A 19,200-nucleotide genomic window follows, 5' to 3' on the forward strand; every position below is an offset into this window, starting at 1 on the left:
AAGGCTGATTTTCAGTTAATCAGTATATGTATTAATACAAAATTACAGTACTAAAATTAGCTTTTAATGATTACACATATACTCTGGACACAGAGACTATATTCTCTTTTCACTCAGTCTGTACGTTAATAATTCTATCCCTGCATAACCACATAAAAACATGATGCCTGCTTACCTGGTTGTAGACCTTTTTTGAAATTTAATATCACAAGAATAAAATATTTCTGTAGAAATACAGATAATTGAAGTCCTTGTGTAAAATGATAAAATGATACCCTCCAAACAATTATATTATGACAGAATATAATTAGAAAAATTGATTTTCACTGACTGCCTTGCACCTTGTGTTGGCTGGGATTGGCTCCAGCAGACCCCCGTGACCCTGTAGTTAGGATATAGCGGGTTGGATGATGGATGGATGGATTTTCACTAAATACTTTGCAACAATAATTATTTGCTTGCTTATTTGTTATTAATACAGTATATTTGATGTGTAAACTCACATCAAACATAGACAGATAAGGTCTCTCAAGCTTTAAGAATTAGGTGTGAAATGTCAATGAGAGAGCCACCAGTTGAATGAGGTTAAAGTCTACAGCTAATAAGCACATCCTTGAACATTATAACCCACTAATTCGAGTTCAGGGTCGAGAGGCAGAGCCTTTTCTGGAAATACTTGGGCACTAGCCTGAAAGCAACCCAAAGTCGGGGTTATAATCCATCCGGAATACACTCACTCATTCTAGGACAATTTTAAGTCAGTGCCTGATGAACCATACACAATTTCAGGATGATGGAAGAAAACCATAACATCTGATGAAAACCCCACACAGACAAGAGTACAATTACATACACAAAGAATCCATTTTACCTAATGAGTGCAATATATCTGTACATGTATATTCAAACCAACATATCTGAATAAATCAACACTGTAATGTAATACAAAAATTATTCTTATCCTAATATATCTTTCTTATGTTTCTAGATAAAGTGCCTGTCATTTAAATTTAGCAAAAGCTACACTCGCTCTAGAACGATTTCATTATTATATGTGGTGTTACGGAGCTGTGTAGGAATTTTTTTCTTCAAAGCAAAATGTTGTGTATATGTTCATACAGATAGAGTACAGCCAAGTACAATTTCACATTTTGTCCGAATTATTAATGAGTGGTGATGCTTACTGAACCTGCAGTCTTGTGCCTTACAGTTCTCAACCGCCGCAGATACATCACCCCCCTCAAATGTTAATCAACAATTGAAGTTAATTCCAATTTAATAATAATGAACAGTTTACTAAACGAACGTGTACTATGAATTTTAACAGAAATGTGATAGGAACAAAAGTCACTCATAAAAGGGATTTTAATATCCTTGGGTCATTAAATGATCCACATTCAGTGTGCCCATAAACTTCCCGACAATACATCTATATTCTAGTGATGCAATGAAACGAGATTCGAGACACGAAAATGTTTTCAAAGTGTCCAGTATCATTCAGCAGAAAAAAGAAACAGTAAGTATAAAATAATACGAAGTAAAGACAATAACTTTACTGTCGCCTGTTTTTTATTCAATTCAAAGCACTGCATGCACCTTTACCCAACGCCGTTATTACCATAGACATAGAATAACTAGACGCCTCATGACCAGCAGAATCATACGTCAACGTCACCGCCATATTGCGAGTGGCACTGCTGTGGAGTGAAGTAATGGATAAGACACCTCACACATGTTCGGCTTGGGATTTTACAAACCGCTTTACGCTCCAAACCAGATCCCGGGGATTACATTTCATAGGTAAGGCAGCCTGAGTCAAACTTGATGATGTTTTTTCTCAAGGAGCACATTGAGGAAACACAGTTTGAAATTGACAACCATCATTATGTTCATGTCTTTAGTTGTGCCTGTCTTCCACAAACTAAGGCTGCACCATATTGCCAGACCGAATACTCCCAAATTACAGGATCTGAGTGAGCGAGAGCCCGAGAGGGAGTGTAAGTCTGTAGGAGATCAGTGAGGTAGGGGGGAGCTTTAAATGTTAAGAACGATATTTTGTATTGTATTCATAGTTAACAGGGAGCCAGTGAAGCTGAGGGAGAGTAGGTGTAATATGTTAAGTGGATTTAGAACAGCAAGTTATTAGCCTGACAGCAGAATTTTGAAGAAGTTGTAAGCGATGGATACGTTTTTGTGGGATGCCAAATAGAATAGCATTACATTAATCTATACGTGAGGTGACTAGGGCATTGACCAATACTGTACTTCAGTACAGTCTAGAAATGTTTCGGAGATGGAAGATGGCAGCCCGAGAACTGTTACTTATATGGGAGGAATTATTTAATAATAATAATTATAATTATTGTTATTTAATAATTGCCATTATTAGTGTATAAATGGATATAAATAATTGCATGTAAACGATTCGCCAAAATCTGTTGATTGTAAACGATACTGTTTTAAACGTTATTGTTTTTTCATCAGAAAACCCGGTTTCCACGTCTACCTGTATTAGTTTAAATGGCACTTTTGCCACTCGCAATAAGGCTGACGCGCTGACGTATCGTGTCGACTGGGAATCACAGTGAATGCAGCGTCTATCTATATATGTCTATAATTATTACGCCATGATTACGCTCTCGATAATAGACAAGTGCTGCCTCGTTAGTGGTGCTGCTCGCTTGATCGGCAATTGGCTACTTTTGTATCGCAACGGAAGTGAATTGCATGCTTGTTGAGGAGCTTAACGACAAGAGAGAAGGTTTTACAATGGAACGTAAGTTTTATTATATCTTTTGCATGTATTTTTAAATGATAGATAGATAGAATTGAAGCGAAGAAATTGTTTGGGTTTATATTTTATAAATGCATAGCAAAGTGAGTGTTCTGAACTACATGTTTACCCTTTTGCGTCTAGGTTATAAATCCGGACGAGAGACACTCCGCTCAATTATTTCATAAAAATATCATACATATATATATAATGAGAAAAAGGAGCGACAAAAGGCCAGGATTGTTGTATGTTTAGGTATCATGTTTTCGAGTAGCTTGGTAGCTCGTTTGATGTTCCTTGTAAGGTTTAGTATGAGCCTTGTTTTCTTTACAAATAACACGTTTTACAGTAAGTGTAAAAAAAATAAAAGCACTTTTGCGCTGTGACAAGTTTAGATTAATACTACTTTTAAAAAGCCGAACATTTCGTAGGTATTGCAAAGTTGAATCGAATGAAGCTGTAGCGTACCATCTCTTATTGATATGTCTGTTTTTCGTACTGAGCATAATATGCACTGAAACAGATGAAATAATAAAACATCTGTCCATCATCAGTTATTGGTTTGCCCAGTCCAGGGTGATGTTTTATTGAAACCAATCTGTATTTCCCAGTCGTGCTTTTTCTTAGTACCTAAAAGTGTATCCGTCCAGGATCTCTAAACAGCATAAAATGTCAGGGATTTGATGATGCTTCCATATTGACATTTTCTTTTTATAGTTGACGTACGTTCTGTGTGTTTTTGCATTGCATTGCTTTGACCCTTAACTATGGATCCAACAACATTCGGCAAAGGGGTGTTGACTGCCATGGGGAAAAAGAAAAGCTGCCAGTACTCTAGGTATAATATAGAAGAGGTGTCCATTTCAATAACTGAATACTCGCCGTGAAACGTGCAGTATCATGTGCTGCATTTTACCTGTAGGCTGTGGCCTTACAGATTATTTGTGTATTATATTTACATTAAGAGTCGTTTTGCAAAGAGTATTGCATTGGTTTTATTTTCCAGTGCATCATACAAGTCATAATGCGGCATAAGCAGGTTCTGCACTGGCAATCGGAAGGTTTCCGGTTCGAATTCCGTAAATGCCAAGAAAGGGACTGCTCTGTTGGGACCTTGAGCAAGGCCCTTAACCTGCAATTGCTGAGCGCTTTCAGTAGTGAGGAAAGCGCTATATGAATGCAAAGAATTGTTTTTATTATTAAATGGGCTCTGTAAGGAAAAGACCATGAGTTGGTGCATATGTTTTATCTGTGTTCTTGTAGTTATCACTCCATCCTTTTAGCTGCCTTTCGGCATTATCAGGATAGCTGCAATAAATATATCATTCAGATTTTAACACACAAGTCCGCCTCAGTTAGGGTTGTTCAAGTGCTCATGGTTAAGTCTTATAATTTTCAACCATGATTTGAGAATTTCATTGCTGCAACTATAAATTGTTTGCATCTCTTTGGAGTTTTCATTAGTTATTTTGAGTCTCACCTTTTCGGGACTGCTGTCATTCAAGACATAGACATATGTGGTGCTCAAAGTAGATAAAAAATAAGAATATACATGTACGAGTTTTCGAATAGGTTTACACTACAGCATTGTCACAGATATTTCATTTATGATTGATATGATCATAATATGATATGATGAATATTTTAGTAAAAACAAGGGTTTGGGTCACAGTGAGCAATACAGCTTTATGACTTGACAAATCGATTGTGACACATAAAACGTATGACACATTCTGCTAAATTTCTGTTATTAGACCAGATTTTAATATGCTTGTATTCATTATGTAATAGTGGGATACTATGATTTTGTGATTAGTAATATTTGATGATTTTGAGGGTGGTTATGTTTCCCTTGTTTCTGAATAATCAGGACTGTTTTTAATTTTCAGATCTCCTTTGCTCTCGTATTCCTAGTGAGCATGCAAAACTGTTGCATATTAAGGTAATCAGCAAATACTTTACTCTAGTTGGGCAATCCCTGTTTATTACCTGTGTATATTTTCAGCTTTTGAAATTTTGCTTTATTAGACTCAACTAAACTGCAAATGTAAATGCCCTTTTGTTATGTTGCTCTTTTTCCTCCTCATTCCCACACATCTGACAGTTGAGAGCGAGATCTCGGCTGATGTTAACTGGATGCACTCGACTTCACATTGCTTACAGCTTGTGCCTGTGTGAACAATTACCAGAATTCTCTTTTACATTACGCTGATAAGGAAGGGTGCTTCTTAAAGTCCTTTTTAATCCAGATGTCTTAGGTCCACTGCTGAATACCAAAAGATACCACACTGCAAACTGTGCCACCTGGGATGGATCATGGTGTGATTCCACGACAATAAACCCCATTCAAAGTGGTCATTTGTGTTTTGGTATGTGCGCATTGTTGGAGCATCCTTCCCTGCTACATATGCACATTTACTTTGTTTGAGCAAAGCGTTTATGTGATAAAGAGCTGTATTTTATTTTGTACAGTTTTTTGAAATTGATGCTAAAAATAACAAAATTCACTAATTTAGTTTTTGTGGGGGATAAAAGATTTTTTGGGGATGTAAAATGGGAGACTATTACTTCTTTCAGCTTTTTTCACACTTCTCTGTTTGCCTGAATTTTTTTTTCTGTAACTCATTTGTGAAGGTAATTTCATAGCACACAACTAATATCAAATAGATTTTACGTACATTACCACGAAGGAGCACAGTGCGCTTTTAAAAACTGTGATACGCTGTATGTTCTCCACATGAACATGCACATTATTATAATTTCTCTGCAGGAAAACATGCTAAACTAGGATTTGGACCAATGCTGTTACTTAGCAGCTGCCCTTTGCTGTTTGATTCCTGTCGGTGAAGCTAAGGATCTTCATTCTCTCTTAAGTTTCTGTGGAGGAATGTACCATCTCGTGGCTCAAAAAAAAGTCAATGTTACAGTCCAGTGTTTTATTTATATATATTTTTGTCACACAACCCCACTAGACATCTTTATGTAAACATTAAAGGGGAAAGGTTGTTCACTTAGCAATGCCTCTGTTCAGCAATGTATGTTCCATGTCATTTGCTGAAATGGCAATGATGATGAAAAGAGTGCCCTCTGCCTTTTGTAATGATTAGTGATGGGTGATCCACATTAAGCCATCTTACAGGAGATGCCAAAAATGACAATGTTAATTGCATGTCAGTGCATACTTACTGAAATAAAATGGAGAAATGGAGAATTCCTTGAAATCATCTCCCCTAACTATACAATAGATGTTAATTATCAACAATTTTTTTAAAATTACATTTTTCACTTGGTAACACTGACTTTGCTAAGTGCCAAAATTGAACTGTTACAGTTTTCTAATGATGTTCCCCTATTATACTGTAGAATAATACCCCATTAACATTGTTAAACTAATTCAAGAGTTGGTTCACAAACACACTAGAATTAATGCAGATGCATTCCATTGCTTCCCTAATTGCCAGATCTAAACATTCAAGAGCCGTTATTGGGTGACCTGGAGTGCATAGTACAAAGTAGTTCAATGTCCTTCATTCCTCAAGGAAATGGATGGTTTTCATAGTGAAAATGGTGGATTTTGTCACTACATATAGTTTAGAACTTCTATAACAGACATTACAAGAACGATTAAAGCTGTCTTAAAGCCAAACAAGGTCCTATTCCTTATCAAGTCTTTGATACTAATTGCTATGCGTTTCTGTTGTTTGTAAATTCATCATAGTTAAATATAAATAAATTATGTATTATCTGTGTAATGGATTTTGATTCTATGTATTCATTACTAGTTTTGAAATGTGTGTATTATAAAATCATATCTTATTTGTATTTATCGGGGTGTCCTGGCGACCAGTGTTGGACAAAAGCAAGCCGTATCAAAACATCCATCAGAAAATCTCATGTTACTCTTGTTGATTAATTTACACATCAGGGCAACCATTTATATGCTGACAACACCACATACATCTGTATTTTTACTAAAATATTATTAAATAAGTTAATTCTGCAAAATGCTGTCTTGAACTAAAATGTAATGCACTCGGACACAAATGAGCATTTTACTTTGTAGATCGACCTTCTGACGTTCCATTTATATTCATATCCACAACTGGAATACTGAAGAATTTATTTAGTAGGAGGCTGTAAAACTACACAAGTGAATTAACCTTCAGCTTGTTGAAGCATCTCAGGTATACATATTCTCTTCCTCATAATGCTTTCACTCACTTTTGTTCAACTTTTAATCTTCAGTTGTACATGTCTCTCAGTGAACTTTGCACTGTTGCTATATTAGCCAATTAATTTGTTGTTACTGAGCTGGACCCATGAACCCCCTACTCCCCCATATATTCACTAGTCAATTCAAATGCCTGAGCATGCTTTGGTTTTGTTTACAAGATCTTTTTCCAGAAATGTCTTATTTACCAATATTTTAGTAAAAACAAGGGTTTGGGTCAGAGTGGGCATACAGCTTTATGACTTGACAAATCGATTATGTGACACAAGTAATGTGGATATTTTGATCCCGTTTTTCAATGTTGAACAACAATTAAAAAAATTTTCTCTGCCATTACTACAAACTACATCAGGTACGTAGCATATTTAAAAAAAAAAAATGCTGATTTTGGGTGGAGTTTTCCTTTAATGACAGTTGAGTTTTTAAGCTGTCTTCATTTTAGTATGTTATTACACTATTGAAATAACCACAAACCTTGTCTTGCATAGATGCTTTGTTTTTAGTTAAATAAGTAAAATTTAACCTAGTATATAATATACGTTTTTTTTTTTTATTTTAATTCTTCTACCACCCTTGGGACTCTTTCTACAGCCTCAAGAATCCAAGCAGGCTAAAGCTTTTATAGATTCATTTTTGAAGCGTAGCCTCCATAATCTACAAGAGGAGGCAATACAGAAACATACGGATTACAAGGCAGTGGTTTTAGAGCACAAATACAATGGCAAAAAAACACAAAAGAAAAAGAAATCTAAAGGCCTCTCTGCTAAACAGAAAAGAGAAATGAAGCTTTTTCATCTGAAACCTGAACAGCAGAGGTCAGTAGTGAGCTTTAATCATCTTGCAAATTTTTTCTTTCTAATTTTTACTATGTGCTTAACTTTAGCTATTTTATTTATTTTTTAATTCATTTAAAGGTATGCACAGTTTTTGCCTTTGAATGAGTTATGGAAACAGTACATTCGTGATCTCTGCAATGGACTATCCCCAGAATCGTAAGTTTTTATATTATAGGTGAGCATGGTAATGTCTTCTGTATCGCATGCCTTTAATTGAGTTTCTTCTATATTTACCTTTTCCATATGTCCCGAAATAATTTTTTTTATTTAGGTGTTGTGGAGATTTGGGGTATCCTTGGAGCATCCCGGAAACAATGGTCTAAACCTGTAAAAATCAAATATTTACTCTAGTCTTCATCCACTGTAATGAAATATGTTTAACACTCTGGAGCAGTTGGGCCAGGACCATAGACACTCCCTACACTATTTGGCATACTTCTATACACTAGTCATAGAAAAGTGTTCAAGTTCTTTTAGTGTAGAATGTGTGTGTGTTGGAGGTTCTGGTTCATTGGAAATTGTCAACAGTAGCAGGTGTACAAGAAAAAAATATTTTACATTAAATGCGAACACACTTAAAAAAAAAAAAAAAAAAAAGTGCATCTCTGCTTTACTCCAAATGTTAACTGGTGTAACAAATATGTCCCATTCTAGCAGCTTCATATGAGTTCAGTAGTTTTACCAGTCCATAAAAGAATACTTTCAGATGTGTTTTGATTGAGAGTATAATTTCTTGGGTATTTGCAGTTTTTTCTTGTGTTAAAGCTGTGCAGTGGTAATGTTTCCACAGTAACATACATATAATTGTGTTCTCTTTTTATAGAAATCCCCAGATGATACAGACTAAGCTGTTAAAAGCGGACTTCCATGGAGCCATTGTCTCAGGTAACATTTTGGTAACATGTTTATGGCACAGTATAATACAGGGCCTGTATTTAAATATATCAACCAACTGAAAATATTATTTATTAATCGCATATGTTATTTAAATAAAAATACCTTCACTGCTTGCTTAGGAATATTAAGGGTGTACTTTCAGATTACAGATTTTATTCTGTTCTACAGTCGAAAAATCTTATGATTTGTCATATCAAAATAACACTTTTTTTTTTCTCATTCATAGTGACCAAATCAAAATGTCCATCTTATGTAGGAACTACAGGAATTATTTTACAAGAGACTAAACATGTCTTCAGAATTGTTACTCAAGATGATAGGTTAAAAGGTGTGTAAACTAGCCTATAATTAAGTGGTTGTTTAAATGTATTAATATTTTGTGCACAGTTTCATTTATTCTGAAATATGTCTTATCCTTTTTTTTTCCGACAGTCATTCCCAAACGTAATAGTGTCTTTACAGTGGAAATCGATGGATTTATTACCCATGTCTATGGTAGCAAGTTTCAGCTAAAATCAAGTGAGCGTTCAGCTAAGAAATTTAAACTGAAAGGAACCATAGACCTTTAATCTGAAGCCACTGCAGCCAACGATGGTTCTTTGAAAATATCACTAGTCTTCCCACAAGAGACTGAATAGAAAGAGGGAACACCTATTGATTAATTTCTCTAAGAATGAACATTTTCCATTTGTGATTTTTGCCATTTAATTTATTTTTATGATTTCTTGCATTGCATACAAAAGGTTGTTAATAGAATGTGCTTTTTCCCAAAACGTGAATAGTCCTATCATCACCTTTTCTAATTTTCATGAAGTATTAGTACATTTTCATTTGTTGTCTAGTAGTATTATAAACAATTTACTTCTGTTCTTAATAGGTTTTTGTTGCTTTTGATATAAATCTATTTTCTGTATAGCTGTAAAATGAATTAAGCTGTTATTCATTAAAAGATATAACAAATGTATTTTTTTTTCAAAATGAAGTATCAGGACACATACATTAGTAGCCTAATGTCTCTAAGCCATTTACTTCTGTCCTTATGAACTTTTTCATTTGCTGCATTTGATATAAATGTATTTTTATATATAACTGTGAAGTGAATTAAGCTGTTATGTTATTCTTTTAAAGATATAACAAATATGTATTCTTTCCCAAAATATTGCAGAAAGAGCACAGTTTGGAGTGCATGGTTTGTTATAATCTTTACTAAATTAGGTTAACAAAGAGGTTATAGTTGCATTGGAATACAAAGGAAAATCAATACATTGACGATTTAGCTGCTTAAACGCCATGGCACTAGTCTGTTTGTTTGTATGTGTTTTCCTTTATTTATTTAAAAATAAGCTGATGAGAGAATTAACAATAACTTTGTTTCCATGTGTATTTCTGCCACAGTATCATGAATTTCATAATGAGATTCTGCCTTGTGTTTTTTCTTGCTAAGATGAGATTGCACTTCTCATAGCACAGCAGTATATGTATATTAAGTATGACTTGATGGAACAGAGCTATTGCCATAATCCTTTCTTAGTGTTTTGGCAGAATGATATGCATCGTGTCTTGCATAATTCAAACAAAGAGCAAAAAAAATGTACATTTAGACAATATTGCAGAATCAAAACATGGTAAACTCGCGTCAAATAAAATTAATTTATTTACTGTATGTTTGCAATATTTTAGCTTGTGTTATTAGTTTGCATGTCAAACTTAGGATGTCTCTTACGATACTTGATATCAAATATTCAAACATGGCTAAACTGCTAATATTACGTCACCAAACGTTAATAAATTGCTCACACTATATGAAATTTGAAGAATTACATTTGTTGATGAAAAAAGCTGTCTCAAGGGTTGCGCCTCCATCTTCCATTAGTGTTTGAGAGTACTCTCATGATTGCTTGAGACCACGCAGTTTTATTGCATTTGCTATGTTCTGTCTCCTTTTTTACATCTTTTATTAATTGATTCTTCAGCCAGAGTAAAGAGCATACAGACGTATAATCAACCTAACATTAGCCTTAGGAGATGGCAGTTTCAAATGAATTTGTCAATCACTTAGCCAGCAGCACTATGGCCAGTGATATTTATTACCTGGTGGATCCATTACTAAATCGCTGATACACTCATGGGAATATTAAGGCTTTGCCAAGTCCCTTATAAATATGCAGTCAGATTACAATGTTTCTGACAATGAATGCTATTACAGTACAGTAGAGGTCTCATTTAGAATTTTTTTTGATGATCTAAAACCATCCTATGGGAAAAGAGTTTGAAATTGTCACTCATCCTGTTAGATGCAGGGCAGAGTTTGCTTTAAGATTTTTTTTAAAATACATCTGAAACATCATATCAGATTTGATTCACTTGCAAAATTAATTGTACGTCTCAAATCAAACAATCATTTGTGGAAAAATGGAAGATATGTGGAGTCGCATTTAGCTGCAGAAGAGCTTTTATATTTTGTCTGCAGAATTCATAAAGATTAAAATGGGAAAATATTATTTCAAATATAGTTGAGAAATCAGCATGCCCTCATCAGTACTTAATCACAAATTAAAGTACATACACCACCCAGTATACATTTAAATCTTCAGTTGTTTGCTGCTTAATAATTTTACCACGTTAGTACTGTGAAATTACACAAAAATAAAGTCCACGACCATCAGAATCTTTGTGCTCCTAAATGTTCTTTTTGTGCATAACTGCATGTCGTAACTGTCATAACTCCTTGTTGGGTTGGAACCATGAACCTCTTTGTATTTCCTGGTTTACCATGGTTTCATAAATAGATTTTTAATCCAACATTAATAAATCCATGAATCCATGGCCTGTTGGAGGCATCTACAGTAGATGAGACTGGAGGGGGATTAGGGTTCACAGACATCACTGTAGTTCTCATGTTTACAGGAGACAGTACCAGTGGGCGGTATTCATTAATATTTATAAAGATGGTTCAGGGTTGACTCTTTTAATGCTGATTAATCAAAATGCTGGATTGGTATCAAAGCTTACAACGATCAATAAATGGACTTGAATAAATATCTATCACCAAGAAGCAATACAAGTTACTAACACAGTCTTCAGTTATTTTCCTTCTACCACAAACAGTAACTTGATTTCATTCTGTTTCTTCATGGCTTTTTTGGGTGTCTTTTTTCAAAAGATGTAAGGTTTTGCTTTGATAATAAAATGTAGTGTAATTGGTTCATTTCAGAGTTATTCTTAAATGTACACGGTGCAGTGAAATTCCTGTCCTCACATTTTTACCAACACAGAGCAGGCTGAAATAATAAATAGTGCTGAGTGAAGCGGATGACTCTAAATAGGCAGGATCCTAAGAATTTAAATCATGCAATTACTAAGATGACCAAGTAATTAGCAGTTGTTCTGTAAACTTTTAGAATGGAGAGTTGTTAACGTACACAGAAATTTCAAGGTTAATGAATCAACACAAAGGGTATAAAAAGAATAAGAATCTAATAAAATAGACTTTTATATAAGTCATGTGGGTGTAAACCAATGACCCAACCTCAGGAAATGTATGCATTGATTGACACTGTTATGTAAATTCAGTTGCTTACAAAATAGTACTACTTGATAAATTTTCATATCAGTCCGGGATACTCCCAGTAACCCTGTCATGGCTTTTTCCATAAATTTTCATATCAGTCCATGATACTCCCAGTAACCCTGTCATGGCTTTTTCCAATGACATTAGTAGGCTTTGGTGTACATGATCTATTAAAAGCAAATAGTCAAAGTGTGTCTGAAAAGACGATTGTGAATACATATTAATCAGAATTACTATGGAATATTAAGGATGTTTACTGATTGGTCCAAAGATAGTATGACAGGAAGTAGAGTATCAACGTTTAGTGTTCCAGAATTATGTTTATATAAAGAAATGAAGGTCAGATTATTTGTTAGTATTTACATCTGAATTGGTAGCTATTATTTTAAGTCTATAATGGATTAAAGATTTGTGTCCAAAAAGGGTAATTATCTGTTCAGATTCCTTTGCTGCCCTACAGAGTATTAAAACTGGTAATTCTGCATCAAGGCCAGATTTGCTACTAGAAGTAATTTAAGCATTATATTGATTACAGAACATAGGCTTATATGTTCCAAATAGGGCAGCACGGTGGTGCAGTGGTATTGCTGCTGCCTTGCAGTAAGGAGACCTGAGTTCCCTTCCTGGGTCCTCCTTGCATACAGTTTGCATGTTTTCCCCATGTCTTTGGACTGTGGGAGGAAACCCACGCAGACATGCAGGTTAGGTGCATTGGCGATGATAAATTGTCCCTAGTGTGTGTGTGTGTGTGTGTCCTGCGGTGGTTCTGGCGCCCTGCCCAGGATTTGTTCCTGCCTTGCGCCCTGTGTTGGCTGGGATTGGCTCCAGCAGACCCCCACCCCCCACCCGTGTGGCCCTGTGTTGGGATATAGCAGGTTGGATAATGATTGATTGCTTGATTGTTCCAAAGATAGTAAACAATTTGGCAAAAAAGCCAATAAATATCCTTTCATTAAATTAGGAAGAAACATTCAGTAAATCAGAAATAAAAAATCTGAGTTGGATGCATGGCAAAAGGAGGAGAAATTATATTAACATACCTCAAGATGGGACATTCTAGATTAAATTATGCACAATTCAAGACAGGGCAGCATCAGTCTGGAGTGTGTAGATCATAATCAATTAGAGATAGTACAGCATGTATTATTGAAGTGTGTGGCATTTAAATTACATTGAGTTCAACATTTTAAATCCCTGGGAATAGGCAAGTTGACAGAATAGTTATTAAGATATGGAGATGAGTGTAAATTGATTCATAGATCCATATTCTGTTTTTTTAAAAACTTAAGGTTATTTGAGACCATTTAATTGGAAAATATAGGTATTTCAAGTTGTAGTGTTTTTCCCCTTTCTGAATTAGACTTCAGTCCAGCAGGTGGCCGTAATGCACCTTAAGCTGGTTTGCCGCCATTGAAAGAAGAAGACCAAGATGAGGACAGAGCATCTTTTACAGCGATGTGAGAATGGTCAAATCTTCTTCTGCTTCATCTTTTACTGGCTGTTGGCAAGCAACAGTTTGGTGGAGGTAATGCCAACTGCTAGTAAAACAAGAAGAAGAAGAAGATTTGACCATTCTCATCATGCTGTAGGCTTGTTGCTGCAGGTGCAATAAATGATGCAGACGGACATGTTTTCCCCCGCCTGATTAATGACTAAAAGGTTTTGTCAGACTTGTCCTGTTACAGAATATGTTTCTTTCTTTAATTGAGATATTGATTTCTACCATGTTAGTAGGATCGACTACTTCGGTGTGGTGTTCATTGGCGGCTCAAGTCATTCTTTTTACAGCTTTCAGTTAATTTTAAATGCTGCTGCAAGTATCATTACAAGAACCAGGAAGTACAAACACATAACCTCAGTTCTACACATGGCTCAAAGTTAAGTTCAGGGCAGATTTCAAAATCCTGCTTTTTAACATATAAAGCATTAAATGGTCAAAGTCCTGCCTTCATATCTGAGTTTATCATTACTACTTATGATTCAATGGATTAACAAAATAACAGTAGGAGGTTGAGCTTTTAGCTACAGGGCCCCAAAGCTGTGGAGTGGGCTGCCTGCCTCAATAATAGATGCCCCTTCAGTCTCAGATTTCAAATCCCAGCTAAAGACTCACTACTTCAGTTTAACATACCCTGACTAGTGCTGCCAATTAGCTGTGCATACTGTATCTCTGTTATTAGTCAAGTCAAGTCGGGGAGCATGCACTGGTACAGTGCGTTGCAGCACCCACTACATGACGAAACAACTTGGGATCCCGGTTGGCAAACCCCCAGGCGGGCATGCGCTGCAGTCCCACCCTCTGGAAATGACCCTTTACCTGCTGCAGCCAGGTGGAACGTGGGCGACCCCTTGGCCTGGTCCAGCCACTCGGGTCCCCAACAATGAGGATCTTACAAGCTGGATCACCCCCGGGGAAATGCGCCACATGGCCGTAGTGCCGTAACTGACGCTTCCTCACAATGCAGGTAATGTGCCTCATTCGGGACTCCATGAGCAATCGCCCATTCGACACAAAGTCAAACCAACGGTACGCAAGGATTTTCCAGAGAGGCACACTACCAAAGAAGTCCAGTCTTCGCCTCAAGTCACTGAATAGCATCCATGTCTCGCAACCATATAGCAAGACAGGAAGCACCAGGACTCTAAAGACTTGGACCTTTGTCTTTTTGCATAGATATCAGGAGCACCACACTCCCCTTTCCAGTGACCTCATGACCTTCCATGCTCTCCCAATCCGTCTACTGACTTCATAGGAAGAGTCACCAGAGACATGAATATCACTGCCCAGGTAAGTAAACCTCTCAACAAGGTCAACACTCTCTCCGCAGACAGACACACTGCTGATGGCCGTGCCCAAGAGGTCATTAAATACCTGGATCTTGGTTTTTATCCAGGACACTCGAAAGCCCAGACACTCAGACTCCTCACTCAGTCTCTCAAGCGCCCCGATCAGAGCCTCCATCAACTATGCGAAGATCACAGCATCGTCAGCAATGTCAAGATCCATGAATCTTTCTCACCAATGGATGCCTCACAGCCGCTGGACCCCACGACCCAGCCCAACACTCAGTCCATACAAGCATTGAACAGAGTAGGAGCAAGAACACACCCCTGACGAGCCCCAGAATCAACTGGGAAAAACGCAGAGGTCCTGCCTCCACTCAGCACAGCACTCACAGTATCAGTATACAGGCCAGCCATGATATCCAGCAACCTCGAGGGGATCCCACGAACCCTCAGAATGTCCCACAGGTTATATATTAGTCAATAATACTAAGATACTGTATAAGTAATATATTTATACTTGTAATAACTGTTACTTCTAATAACTGTTATTAACCCTCCTCTATTGTTTCTCTTCTTGGTACCCTCATGAGGAACTTTGGGCCACTGATTCAGCTTCAGTCTCTCCAGGTTCCACTGTAGTCAGTGTACGGCCGAAGTCAGCAGCACCAATTTAGCCATAGGGCGAGTGGGTAACAGTAAGACAGGGGTCTAAGAAGCCAAAATTTAGTCCCTCAGCACCCAGGTCACCAATTTGGACCCAGAACAGATTCTCAGCACTCCATAGCACCTGTGGAAACTGAGAATAAGAAAATGCTCATAATTGGCGATTCCATAGTGCGGAATGTTAGAATTCCAAACTATGTTAAACCAGCAGTTAATGTTAAATGCCTCGCAGGGGCCAAGATTTCTGGCATAGAGGCCACATTGGACTGTGTCGCAGACGATGAAGTATCTACCTTATTGCTGCATGTCGGCACTAATGATATTTATTTACAGCAATCTGAGGTATTAAAGATGAACTTCATCTCTCTATGCACCAAAGCTAAAAGAAAATGTCGGAATTTAGTTGTATCTGGCCCTTACCAAGATTATATAGAGGGGATGTGATTTATAGCAGATTGCATTCCCTTCACTGCTGGCTAGAAACCTGGTGTGCAAATAAAAGCATAGCATTTGTGAACAATTGGGATGATTTTTGGGAAAGGCCTGGATTTTTCAAAAGAGATGGTCTTCATCCTAACTGGAGGGGATCTTATGTATTATCCCAAAATATGGCAGCAAAACTGCCTGGTTGACTGATTAGAGCACCATCCAGGCCGCAGTCATGTGATCTTAAATCACAGGCTGTTGTTTATCCCACCTGTTATTTTCCTGAAGCTGTTACCCATAATCCCTGTTGTGGGGCATCCAGTAAATTTAGTCTTGAAGCAAACCTTAAATTACCTGATAACCAAAAAATAAGGTGTATAATTAGACCAAGGGGTAAATCCACCAGGGGCATCTGTAATAGAAATTTACTTCAAATTAAAACAAAAAATATATCACAGTTCAGAAAGAAGCATGCAGTTTTAAATGCTGTTTATTGAACATTGCTCTCTTGGCACTAAAGCTGTTTTGGTAAATGATATATATTATTAAGTACAAAATCTGATCTGTGTCTTCTCACTGAAACCTGGCTTAGTAAATGTGACACTGTTCCCTAGCTGAGGCGTCACCAGATGGATACTCATTCCTTCATAAGTCTAGAGATTCTGGTGAGGAGGAGGCCTTGGAATAATTCATTGTAACAAAATGAAATCACATCTAAAAATTTTGGGGACTTTACATCCTTTGAGGCATTCATTTTAAATATTAAAACAGATTCCAACACAATTATAGTGCTAGTCTACAGACCACCAGGGCCATATTCATTGTTCATGACTGAATTTAGCAACCTTTTATCTGATTTGGCTATAAATTATGATCACATAGTACTGATGGGGATTTTAATGTACACATTGATGTGGAAACTGACACTTTTAGCAAATGTTTTACTTATTTGTTAAATTCAGTAGGATTTTGTCAGATTGTCAAAGGTCCAACTCATAATCATAACCACACATTAGATTTAATTATAACTTACAAAGTTGAAATTCAAAATTTAAATATTACTCCATTAAATGAAGTTATTTCCGATCACTACTTTATTACATTTGATTTAGTCCTACCCCAGATTAAGAGAAAGACAGTGCAACATCTAGATTGTAATACTGTTTCAAAATTTATAGATACTTTGAGTAAGTCAAGTGTAATTGTGGAAAACCATTTAGATCAGTTAACATCAAATGTAAACATGGAAAACAATTTAGATCAGCTAACATCACATTATAATGTGACCTTGAGAGATGCTCTGGACACAGTGGCTCCCCTTAAAACAAAAGTGATCAAAGCACATAGAAACTCTCCCTGGTTTAATGAAAACACTCAAGCTCTTAAATTAGAGTGTCGAAAACTGGAGCACAGATGGAGAACAACAAAGCTACATGTCTTTCAAATTGCATGGACAGAGAGTGTTAAAAAATATAAAAAGCTCTCTTTAAAGCTCCCTCAGAATACTATTCTACAATAATAGATAGCAATAATAAAAATCCTCGGGTACTGTTTAGAACAAATGGAAATTCAAACCAAATACTAGCTTAGCAGACCCTGTCTCACATTGCATTCAGCACCTTAGTAATTTTAATCCTGTAACTGAGCAGGAAGTCTTAACTTTAATTTCTAAAATGAAGCCCACTACTTGTTCCCTAGATCCAGTGCCAACAAAACTAGTAAAAAGTTCAATGGATGTTCTTGCAGCGCCTATTCTAAACATTATCAGTAGTTCATTATTGTATGGCATAGTACCTGATGCATTAAAAGTGTCAGTCAATAAACCATTACTTAAAAAGTCACACCTAGTCCCACACTTACTAAATAATTATAGGCCTATTTCAAATTTGCCCTTTCTCTCTAAAATACTATAAAAAGTAGTCGCCAATCAGCTTCAGTCACACCTTACGCATTACAATTTGTTTGAGAAACTCCAGTCTGGTTTCCGCACTGGTCATAGTACAGAAACGATACTAACGTGGGCTGCAAATTACATTTTGATATCCTCTGATGAAGGAAACTACACTGTAATTATGTTGTTTAAAGACTAAAGTGCAGCATTTGACAACATTGACCATTGTATTTTACTGCACAGGCTAGAAAATAATGGGCGGCACGGTGGCGCAGTGGTAGTGCTGCTGCCTCGCAGTTAGGAGACCCGGGTTCGCTTCCCGGGTCCTCCCTGCGTGGAGTTTGCATGTTCTCCCCGTGTCTGTGTGGGTTTCCTCCGGGCGCTCCGGTTTCCTCCCACAATCCAAAGACATGCAGGTTAGGTGGATTGGCAATTCTAAATTGGCCCGTGGGTGTGTTTGTGTGTGTCCTGCGGTGGGTTGGCACCCTGCCCAGGATTGGTTCCTACCTTGTGCCCTGTGTTGGCTGGGATTGGCTCCAGCAGAACCCTGTATTCGGATTCAGTGGGTTAGAAAATGGATGGATGGATGGCTAGAAAATGATGTTGGGCTTACAGGCACTGTGCTCGCTTGGTTTAGTTCTTATTTATCAAATCAATTCCAATATGTACAGAAATGTGCTGACACTACTCCATCATTATACAGAGAAGTGAGATATGGTGTCCAGAAGGCTCAGTACTGGGACCTTTACTATTCTCAATTTATATGCTTCGACTGGGATCTATCATTAGGAAACATAATGTTAATTTTCACTCGTATGCAGATAACACCCAGTTATACATTTCATTTAGATTAAATGAAGTTTCTCCGATGTTGTCTTTAATTAGTTGTGTTAGTGAATTATAGGAGTGGATAGATGAGAATACTTTAAACACAGATAAAACAGAGATGTTAATTGTTGGAGGGAATGACGCTGATCACAACAATATTCTGTCATCATTTAACTCAGTTGGAATCACCATTAATTTTACTGAGGCCCGCAATCTAGGAGTTATCTTTGACTCTAGCATGTCATTTAAAGTGCATATTACAAAGTTGTCCAAATCATGGTTCTGCCATCTTAAAAC

At 36.8% G+C, this 19,200-nt stretch overlaps 1 protein-coding gene across 1 annotated transcript; it reads left to right on the forward strand.

The window, feature by feature from the left end:
• Positions 1 to 2,662: 2,662 nt before the first annotated feature.
• pop4 (POP4 homolog, ribonuclease P/MRP subunit) lies at positions 2,663 to 10,400 on the forward strand. Its single transcript, XM_039763149.1, has 7 exons — positions 2,663 to 2,776; positions 4,663 to 4,715; positions 7,596 to 7,819; positions 7,919 to 7,996; positions 8,664 to 8,725; positions 8,964 to 9,065; positions 9,170 to 10,400. Exons 1-7 carry the CDS (start codon positions 2,728 to 2,730, stop codon positions 9,304 to 9,306), a joined length of 705 nt encoding a protein of 234 aa, XP_039619083.1. The 5' UTR covers positions 2,663 to 2,727; the 3' UTR covers positions 9,307 to 10,400.
• The last annotated feature ends 8,800 nt before the right edge of the window (positions 10,401 to 19,200 follow it).

The sequence above is a fragment of the Polypterus senegalus genome, chromosome 9, assembly GCF_016835505.1.
Source record: "Polypterus senegalus isolate Bchr_013 chromosome 9, ASM1683550v1, whole genome shotgun sequence".
NCBI lineage: Eukaryota > Metazoa > Chordata > Cladistia > Polypteriformes > Polypteridae > Polypterus > Polypterus senegalus.

Bases quoted from the DNA above. Each gene is read 5' to 3' on its own strand.
- pop4 (XM_039763149.1), top strand. From the start codon at position 2,728: ATGCTTGTTGAGGAGCTTAACGACAAGAGAGAAGGTTTTACAATGGAA. The intron at 7,997-8,663 runs GTAAGTTTTTAT...CTCTTTTTATAG, and splicing joins AATGGACTATCCCCAGAATC to AAATCCCCAGATGATACAGA. The intron at 8,726-8,963 runs GTAACATTTTGG...TCTCATTCATAG, and splicing joins CCATGGAGCCATTGTCTCAG to TGACCAAATCAAAATGTCCA.